We start from the raw sequence: 9,834 nt of genomic DNA, 5'->3' as shown, positions 1-9,834 counted from the left end.
CTCTGAACTTCATTTCCTTTATCTGTATTTTGAACACAGGCATCCCTGCTTTGCATAGTTGTAATAAGACTCAGAGGTAATACATATGAAAAGCACTTAAAATAAGTTAGTTACTCTGTTTACTATTTTTAATAATGTCAACTATTGGGATCCCTGGGTGGCGCAGCGGTTTAGCGCCTGCCTTTGGCCCAGGGCGCAATCCTGGAGACCCGGGATCGAATCCCACGTCGGGCTCCCGGTGCATGGAGCCTGCTTCTCCCTCTGCCTATGTCTCTGCCTCTCTCTCTCTCTATGTGACTATCATAAATAAATAAAAATTAAAAAAAATAATGTCAACTATTTTTAATAGTTTTAATTATTAACTATTTACAAAACAGAAATGCTAGAAATGATAGGAATATGTAATTTCTGAGTCAACAGGGACGCTGTGCCTGCTTTTACCCACCTATGGCAGTGTGAATGGGTAGGATGGTTGGTCAGGTGTCTCCCTCCTTGCCTCTCCTTTCCTGGACACACTTCCTGCCTCTCCAATAGGAGCTCTATGGGAAAAGAGCGAGCTTGGTGGAATGGCTCCTGTTGAAGTACTGTGTGGTTAGGGTGTAGCCCCAGAAATATTTTAAATATTTTAAGGTGTACAACCTGGTGTACAACCAATATACATATAGATTGTGCAATAATCACTACCATCAAGCTAATGAACATATCCATCTTTTTAACTTCAAGTAGGTTGGTCCTGACTCTCCCTGTACAACTCTTTGCTAGAACAAAGGATCCTAATTAACTGATTAGAATTTCTAAAACCCAATTCACCAACAGCTCAACTGTTACAGCTGAATGGATGGACCAGTACAGCCAAGTAGCAACCGCTTTATTCATTCCTCCTCTCAATTAGGCCCCTAGAATGTTCACATTGGAAGCAAGTTAATGATCAACTAATTAATCCCCCTCAATGTAAAAATGGGTCACAGAGTGAAATACAACCTGGGTGAGGTCACACAGACAGCAACGAAGCCTGAGCAGAAGCTATTTTGGTTTTATATTTTATTACTAAGGAATGTAATTGGTTTATTTTTGTTGTTGTTTGGATTCCTTTATTTTGTTAAAGGCACTTAAAGGAATCCGACTGAAACCATCCCTTCTCAAACAACTCTTTCATTCTTTGATCTTGGAAAAATTACTTACTTTCCTGGATTTGGAAGCCACATCACAAAAGACTGACGAACACAGAAGTTGTAATACAAATCACAAAATGAAAAGCAAGTGTAACATTTGTCACTCAGTGGCGGAGTTACCAGGAATAAGGGGCAGGGCCCCTTGCAAGACTCAGTACCTAACTTGTCAGGAATAACTTTGTGCCCAGTTTCCTACTCCAAACTGTATTAATTTCAGGCCCCACAAAATCTGGATTTGCCCTGAGAGGGGCAGCTCTCTCGGGTAACGTGGAAATGCTCTGGCTGGCCTACCTTGGAGAAGTTACTTCATATCTCTGTACCACTATTTCCTCATCTATAACCTGCAGATAATGAAACCAATTTCCCAGAGGCGTTGAGAGGCTTCAACAAAGTGAGGTAGGAAGTCTTTGGTTGAGCACCTGGTCCAGAGAAAACGTGTGGTAACATGTGTCCTATATCATATAGGGAGGTCGTCTATGATTGTGAGTGTGGGCTTTAGAACGAGGTTTACCTTCATTCAAGTTCCTGCCTCATGGTTGACACTTACTGTGCTACCTTGGGCACCTTCGGCCTTCCAAGGCTTAGTTCTCTCATGTTTAACGTGGGGCGTTAAAACCCAACCAACAGAGCTGTTTAAGATTAAATGAGTTGATGAAAAGTGCTTAGCAAAGTGACTGCTTTTGGCTGCAAGGCCAATAAAAAAAACATTCAAAAGGGCTTAAAGCAGTGGCTTTCAAAGTTACTGGCTACAACCCACAGTAAGGATTAGATCTTACCTTGTTACTCCGTGTACGTATAAACATCACCACAGATCTGTGTGAGTCAGACTGGATAACACAGGTGGCCACACTTCATACAGTGTTCTAGAGCACAGGAAAATAGCGCTGGATCTGGATTCAGGCTTTCCTGATAACATGCATGAACAGTGCTGGCATTTCAGTGTGCCTCTTCTTCCTCCCTTTGTTCTGATGCTCTTGTTTCCTTTTTCAGAATCCCACAGAGTTTGGAGAAAGGAGAAAAAAGACTGAGGTGTGTGGAAAATCTGAGTGTGTGCATCCTTACCCTGATCACTGTTCATTTTGAACTTTGTGACTTAAAACATGTAAGTGGTGCCAGAATTGTTCGGTAGCAAATTGCTCATCAGGGTGAAGCGTGGCCCAGAGTACTGTCTAGACCGTTTTGTAAAGAAGCACTCTAGCCTCCACCTCCTCCCAGATTATGTGCTTGCTATTTTACTGAATATTTCTATGTAGACAATAGGCCAGCTTCCTCTGTGACAAATTACAAGTCTTGGCTTCTCAAGCCAGTTTTCTACAGGAGGGATAAACACACTGTAGGAATGATTGTTCCATTACTGCCCTTTATCATTCTGTAGCAAATTCAAATAACAATAGCAGAAGATTGTAACTTTTAATAACATTCCCTGCCCTTTGATGAGTTATGAGCTAAATTATATGGGCTCAATAAACTTCAGCTAATGATGTTTTGTATGCTATAACTCATGTAGGAGCAATTTTTATGTATCTCTTAGCTTTTTCACCTGGGGATGCTCGATTAAAAACCACATCCGCTGGTTTGGCACACGATGCACAGTGGCTGATAATCTAATTGTGTGAATTTTTCTTCGCTGTTCTTAGATTCCCAACCTCCCTGGCTAGGTTTGGTAGGCAATGTACAAGACAGCAGCTAAAAGGACATCGCTGTCCTCTGACCGTGCATTTTTTCCCATTGCAAAATGTCACCGAGTCAACCCCTGGGACATTTTGCAAACAGATATTTTTGACTATTTATTATGCCTTGTCTTTTTCAGTGGAGTGCAGCCTCCACTCCCTTTTTTGTGGTGGTTTGGGTGTTAACTGATATACTGAGGACGTCAGCCACTTCATCACTTTCAACATGTGTTCTCACTGTCTGCACCAAAATGTTATTATTCCTGAGAGTGCACAGCCCAAGCCCAAACTCCAGGCAGACTGCATCAGCTTAAAGATTATACTCACAGGCACCTGGGTGGCTCAGTGGTTAAGCATCTGCCTTTAGCTCAGGTCATGGTCCTGGGATGGAATCTCATCTCAGGCTCCCCACAGGAACCTGCTTCTCCCTCTACCTGTCTCTGCCTCTCTCTGTGTGTCTCTCATGTACAAATCTTAAAAAACAAAACAAAAATCCACTCGCTTATAATCAAACTCATGACATTCAAATTTTTAGCTCATGCAGCTACACAATGGAAATTATCACTACGAAGCGACTTGTTTATGGCTGTTAGGCTTAGTAATAAGCCTCTTGAATCTTAGAACCCTGGAAAGCATTGCTGTGGTTCTAGGCTGGAACATTCTGGCCCCGAGGGGGAATGTTCTAGTATCACCCACCATGGCACACCTTCCCCTTTAATATCCTGGTGAGAGTCAGAGTTGTTAGCTAGGATTGCCTAACATATTTGACAATAAATATGTGCCTCAGAAAAACCGAGGTGTATCTGAGTTCCCTTTAAGTGGAATCTTTATAAAGCCATGTTTGGATGAGCTAGAAGCATGTTCTCGGCTATTAGGGAATCGAGAACAATTTTCTCTTAAATTGATCATATGATTTTACTATCACAATGTAAATGGGCTTCACTAAGCAAAAGCTTCTTACCAAATATACGTCCAAGAAAAAAAGACAACCTAAGATCATTTACTGTCAAATGCAAATCCTAATTTTTGGCAGAAATCCTCCAATGTGAATGGGCTCATATTCACCATTCTGTAATTTAACTTGGAGGGTTCACCCAGGAGGTATACTGCTTAAAACTAAATAGACCATGGGTGAATTATGGAAATGTGTGATTGAAAAATACTAGTGTGAAATTTTTACATGCTACGATCATTGTACATAGGACTATTTTTTTTTTTAAGGGAATTCTTGGGTCTTCCACTAAGGACTACCACCTCACCCTGCTCAGACATGAAGATGAGGTGGCCATCCACCACGTGTACCACTAGCACATGATATGGAACACAGAGGGAACTTTACAAGGATGCTTTTTTTTTTTTTTTTTGTAGAAAAGTAAAATTTCACCACATACAATTTATAGGTGTCTCTAAAAGTTGTTTAATTTTAAGTAGGCTCCATGCCCAGCATGGGGCTTAAACTCATGACCCTGAGATCAAGACCTGACCTGAGATCAAGACCTGACCTGAGATCAAGATTTGGATGCTTAGCTAACTGAGCCACCCAGGCACAAATACAGAAAACCATTTTGTTCACATAAGGACAATATATTGTTTACCACTATAGAAGCACACTGGATGCAGAACAGTTTTTTAATGTATTTAGATACAGAGATTTTACTTACAGGTTGTGAATCCACCCATTGGTCAAGGCATATGAATCTGTCCAAATAGATAATACCAAATATATGTTCAGTGAAGTTTAGGTTCTTGCCAGTGGACAGAATCGCAACACTGCATTGCTGCATGTCCTCTTTAATCAAAAGCTTGGCTTAAGAGAAACAGTGGTGGAGGATGGCCTAAAGGATATATAGTGCACTCCTGCCTTTCACCTGTCCCATTACCCTAACTGCTTGGCCCAGGCTCTCAGCTCCTTGCTGACAGACACTTCCTATCCTATAACCTACTTCTGGGCATCTGCTGGAAGTACTAGAAAATCTATGGGTTCAAAACTTACTATGTGTGTATGGTAGGATTGTTTTGAGAGTTTTGAAGTTTCTGAATTCAATTTCCTAGAGAAATTTCATTTCAGGCTTTAGTACTAGGAAAAAATGTATCCCTCCTAACCTTAAAAAGAAACCTGTTACGAAGTGGGCTGTATCCGGTCGGACACCTCTTTGCTACCAGTGGGTTAGATGCTCTGATCCAAGCTTTGTGCTCTTCCAGCAGTTCTGCAAGGACCTCGTGTGTGGTCTCTGAATGGACTTGACCCTCATGTCCATACCTGTAACCAGTTCTTCTGGTCCCTTCAGCCTAATTTCATTTTAAAATAATTTGAGGGGCTTGATATATATTCATATAATATCAGTAAAGATGAAGGTCTTGTCCCCAAGTTGTACAGTGTAAATAAAAGACAAAACCACTAAAAGAATCGGCTCTGGATGTCAGAACCAGAGCCCTGGAAAAGCCTCTGGGCTCAAAGGAAGGGGTTGTAAGGAATTATTTTTCTCTTGTTCCCTGCAGCCGTATAGTTTTAATTCAAACAGTCAGTCTCCATGGAGTGTGAATATTTGTCAAACCAGATTCTCTGACTGAATGGGAGGCCTTGTTCCCTTTAGGGCACTTTTCACTGTTAGTTCTTAGGAGGCCTGAAAGTGCTAACTAGCACCACAGTCATGCGGGTAACACCTGGAGGAGGAAGGAAACAAGGTGACACAGTGGCTTTGTGCAATACACGTTTATTTTCCTTTTTACCTTTGCAGTCATCTTTGAGTAATCGTTGTGTAAACAATAGAATGGAATGAAATTACATTAAATTGTATGCAAATGGCTCTAGAACACCTTAACAATTATGACAAGGCAATTATAAATAACTTTTTCTTTCCTTAGTAATATATATTTGCTTTTTAAAGTACATTAAAGAGCTGCCATATCTAGGGTTAGCTAGGAAAGAGCAATGGTACCATCCTGGGAGCCCACCTCCCCTGAAAGTTTAGACTCCAATTTTGAAAATCCTAAGGGTTACTATTCCATAATATATAGTCAAGCAGAGGGCTACTTGGGTTGAAAGTATTTATTCTTGAAACTTAACAGCATTTTAGTCATTGCACAAAACCCTTTCTATTTTTCACTCCATCTGGGTATTCGTCGGAATTTCAAGTAAAATCTTCAAGTGTATCACCTTTGGAACAACAAATCCTGTCCCTTAAGGGAGAAGTCAAATCAGAGGTGGGTACATAATTAGCAGTCTAATAGAAGGGCAACATTTTCTATAGCATTCTATACGTTCCAATGAAGCAAAACTTACATATGCCACTTGATGTAGAGGAAATTTTAGATCTGAGACTATTCCAGAATAAAGCAGCCTCAGGCACATTCTTAATATGAAAGTTTGCAAGGCACCTCCCTCTCCCAAGAGACAATCAGATTGTGGATTGGTTTTTAGGCAAACAAACCAAAAGAATAAGCATCCTAGTTCCTAATTCAGTCATTTCAAAAATCAAAAGTTATAAATACTCCAAAGATAGACCTGAAATTTTTTGTTTAAATAACAAGAGATTAACTGCAAGAAGCATATAATCAAAAACTTTTCTTCTTATAGCTAAGGTGTGTAATGCATAAATATATGAAAAATAAAATTCACAGTCAGTTTTAAAACTAGAATTCAAGTTTGGCTAATAAATCTTAATTTTATAAGTATATTAATTTCTAAATACAACATAAAAGAGGCAGTATTGTCAGATGTACAATTAAAGTAGAACAGAAAGAACAATGAAAGAAGAAGAAATAGGCTTCTGATAGAAAAAATTCCTTTTGTTGCCAATAAATAGGACCACCTGAGTGTATTTCAGATTCTTTTCACTTAAGGGATATCCGAATTGATTGCTAAGAATATTAAATAGCTTTTGGAAAAATTAGCAACAGTCGTGCAGCTGTGGCATTTGCTTGTTCTCATACTGTGGATTGCTAGAGAATAAAGCAGAACTCGGAGTGTTGTTAAGTTTTAAAAAAATTCTTTTTTTATCCCATTTCATTGAAGCCAGACTCTTCACAATCTTCTGATTTTGTGGGAACTGGGAGTGAGGGGGTGGGAGGCAGGGTGGGGGAGGAAGATTGAGGGGCATGTTGTGAAGTGGGGGGCATGACAAATCAGGGAGATGTCAAGGAACATACATCAGCTGACACTCAACTGAGCAAACCCGATCAGCTTCACTTCATCAGGAATCTCCGACCCATCACAGCCTGAAGCCTGAAAAGAAGGGGGGACAAAAAAAGATACCTTCAGGGCCAGTAGATTCAAGCAAAGGCACAGTCTTGTACCGCGCCAGTGTCCCATCTCTTCCAGGAGAAGGAATCACCCTCTTGAATGACTACTGGAATACATATCTGGTCATCATGCTATCAAGTGCAAAAAATTTCCTGTTAAAACACCGGAGGCTCCAGGCTTGACTGCCAAGAAAGTGATTTTAAATCTACTTTAAACTGATTAAGAAGCACTAATTTGAAAATATCTAGGAATAAATTTAGCCAAAAAGGTGAAAGACCTGTATTCTGAAAACAAGAAGACATGAATGAAAGAAGCTGAGGCACAAATGGATATACCATGCTCATGGACTGGAGGAGTTAGTTACTACAATATCCATATTACTCAGTACAATCCCTGTCAAAAGACCAACAGTATTTTTCACAGAATTAGAACAAATAATCATAGTTTGGCTCCAAACAGCAGTCTTGAAAAAGAAGGACATAGCAGATTTCAAGATGACTAAGAGCTATAGTAATCAAAATGGTATGGTACTGGCACAACAACAGACCCATCAATCAATGGAACATGACAGCTCAGAAACAAGTCCATACTTATATGGTCAGTTAATCTACAACAAAGAGGGAAGAGTAAACAATGAGGAAAAGATGGTATCTTCAATAAATGGTGCTTGGAAAACTGGACAGCTACATGCAAAGAATGAAACTAGGCAACTTTCTTATAACATACAAAAATAAACTCAAAGTGAATTGAAGGCCAAAACCACAAAAATCCTAGGAAAAAACACAGGCGGTAATCTCTTAGGTCCAGGAAACTCTGTAAGGCTGATGTCTGTCTCCTCAGGTAAGGGAAACAAAAGCAAAGATAAACTACTGGCACTACACCAGAATGAAAAGGCAACCTATTGCATGGAAGAAGATACTTCCAAACCCTCTACCTGATAAGGGGTTAGTAATCCAAAATGACTCCAACTCAGTAACAGCAAAACCCCCCACACATAACCCAATAAAAAAATGAGCAGAGGACCTGAACAGACATTTTTCCAAAGACGACATACAGACGGCCAACATATGCATGAAAAGATGTTCAATGCCACTAATTATTAGGGAAATGTAAATAAAAAACAAGGTATCACCTCACACCTGTCAGAATGGCTAATATCAAAAGACAAGAAATAATAGATATGGTGCACTGCTGGGTGGGAATCCAAGTTGGTATACCCACTGTGGGAAAGAGGATGGAGGGTTCTCAAAAAACTAAAAATAGAAATAGCATATGATCCAGTAGTTCTACTACTAGGTATTTACCCAAGGCAAATGAAAACACTAATTTGAAAGGATATGTGCACTCCTATGTTTATTGCAGTATTTATAGTAGCCAAGATATCTATCAAACCAACCTAAGTGTCCACTACAGATAAATGGATAAAGATGATGTGGAATATATATACAATGGAATTATTACTCATCCACAAAAAGGAGTAAGATCTTGCCATCTGCAACAAGGATGGACCTAAAGGATATTATGCTAAATAAGAAAAGTTAGCCAAAAAAAGACAAATAACATATGACTTCATTTCTATGTGGAATCTAAAACACAAAATAAATAAGAATGTTTGTTTGTTTTCTGTACTTAAGAGTGTTTCAAACAAACAACTGGTGGTTGCCAGAAAGGAAGGGGCAGGGGGAATCGGTAAAATAGGTGAAAGGAATTAAGATGTACAAATTTTCAGTTAAAAAAAACTGTAAGCAATTTAGACAAGTCACTGAGGGTGATATGGTTATTACCAAAAAGTGTCCTTTATAAAGCTGGCAAGAAAAAAAGTGGCTTCGAAGTAGAAGAGCTCATGATAGATAACTTGTTTTTCCGTAATAGAATTTTGATTATTTTAGGGCATTTATTGCCTAACTTACAGTGTGTCAAATACTTTGATATTTCTTCAAAATTAAAAAGAACTAGAAACAAGTCATTGCTCATCAAAACTCTCATTTGTCCTCATTCAAAAGTTATTTTTTTCCCCTCCCTCTCTTTTCCACATACGCAGGCAGGCACTCACATGGGACCCAGATCGTCATCACAGGCTGTCTCTTCAGAGTGCATAAATCAGAACAGATATTGGGTAAGTACAAGTGGGGAGAGAAAAGTTTGATAAGTGACTGGGAATGGGCAATTAATCAGCAAAGGACCATACAAATCTTTTCTTGGCCTAATTCCTGCTAAATTATTGTCAAAACGATTAGTTTCCCATGTTTTTGTTTTTTGTTTTTTTTTAAAAAGCCCTTTGCTCCAAAAACCAGTACATAAACTTGGTCTTTGTCAACCCCAATGCTTTTCTTTACAATAAGCAGCTAATTAGAACATACTACTTGAGTATCTTTATAAAGTAATGGTGTCTGTACTTATGCTTATATAAGAAAATCAATAGACACAATGTAAGTAATTAACAGGCAAATGACAAACACCGTAGGAGCACTGATGGTTCCTGGCAGCGCCAAGGAGGGACTAGCCAATGTGAACCACATCAGGAATTTGGCAATGGAGATGGTAGGAGGTTGAAAGGACTAGAAATAAAATATCCACTAGGGGTTAAGCCAATGAGAGCTAAAAGAAAAATTTGAAATCCTTCTTGTGAAGAGTAATGGAAGTGAGGATTTACAATGTGAGTGGGTGATCAAACAGTGGTTACTGTGGGTATATCACACAGGGAATCCATCTCTCACCCTCTGTGCCATTGCCTCCTGCAGCTACACTG

At 39.4% G+C, this 9,834-nt stretch overlaps 1 protein-coding gene across 11 annotated transcripts in view; it reads right to left on the bottom strand.

The window, feature by feature from the left end:
- Positions 1–5,540: 5,540 nt before the first annotated feature.
- STK39 (serine/threonine kinase 39) overlaps positions 5,541–9,834 on the bottom strand; it is a 316,325-nt gene continuing 312,031 nt past the window's right edge. For all 11 annotated transcript variants that reach the window (XM_077883571.1, XM_077883578.1, XM_077883573.1 and 8 more), the window contains one exon: positions 5,541–7,067. In XM_077883571.1, the coding sequence (XP_077739697.1) occupies positions 6,993–7,067 (75 nt within the window). In that variant the 3' untranslated portion in view covers positions 5,541–6,992. The remainder of the gene's footprint in view (positions 7,068–9,834) is intronic.

The sequence above is a fragment of the Canis aureus genome, chromosome 34 (genome assembly GCF_053574225.1).
Source record: "Canis aureus isolate CA01 chromosome 34, VMU_Caureus_v.1.0, whole genome shotgun sequence".
Classification (NCBI taxonomy): domain Eukaryota; kingdom Metazoa; phylum Chordata; class Mammalia; order Carnivora; family Canidae; genus Canis; species Canis aureus.
This window is presented reverse-complemented; position numbering and strand designations above follow the sequence as displayed.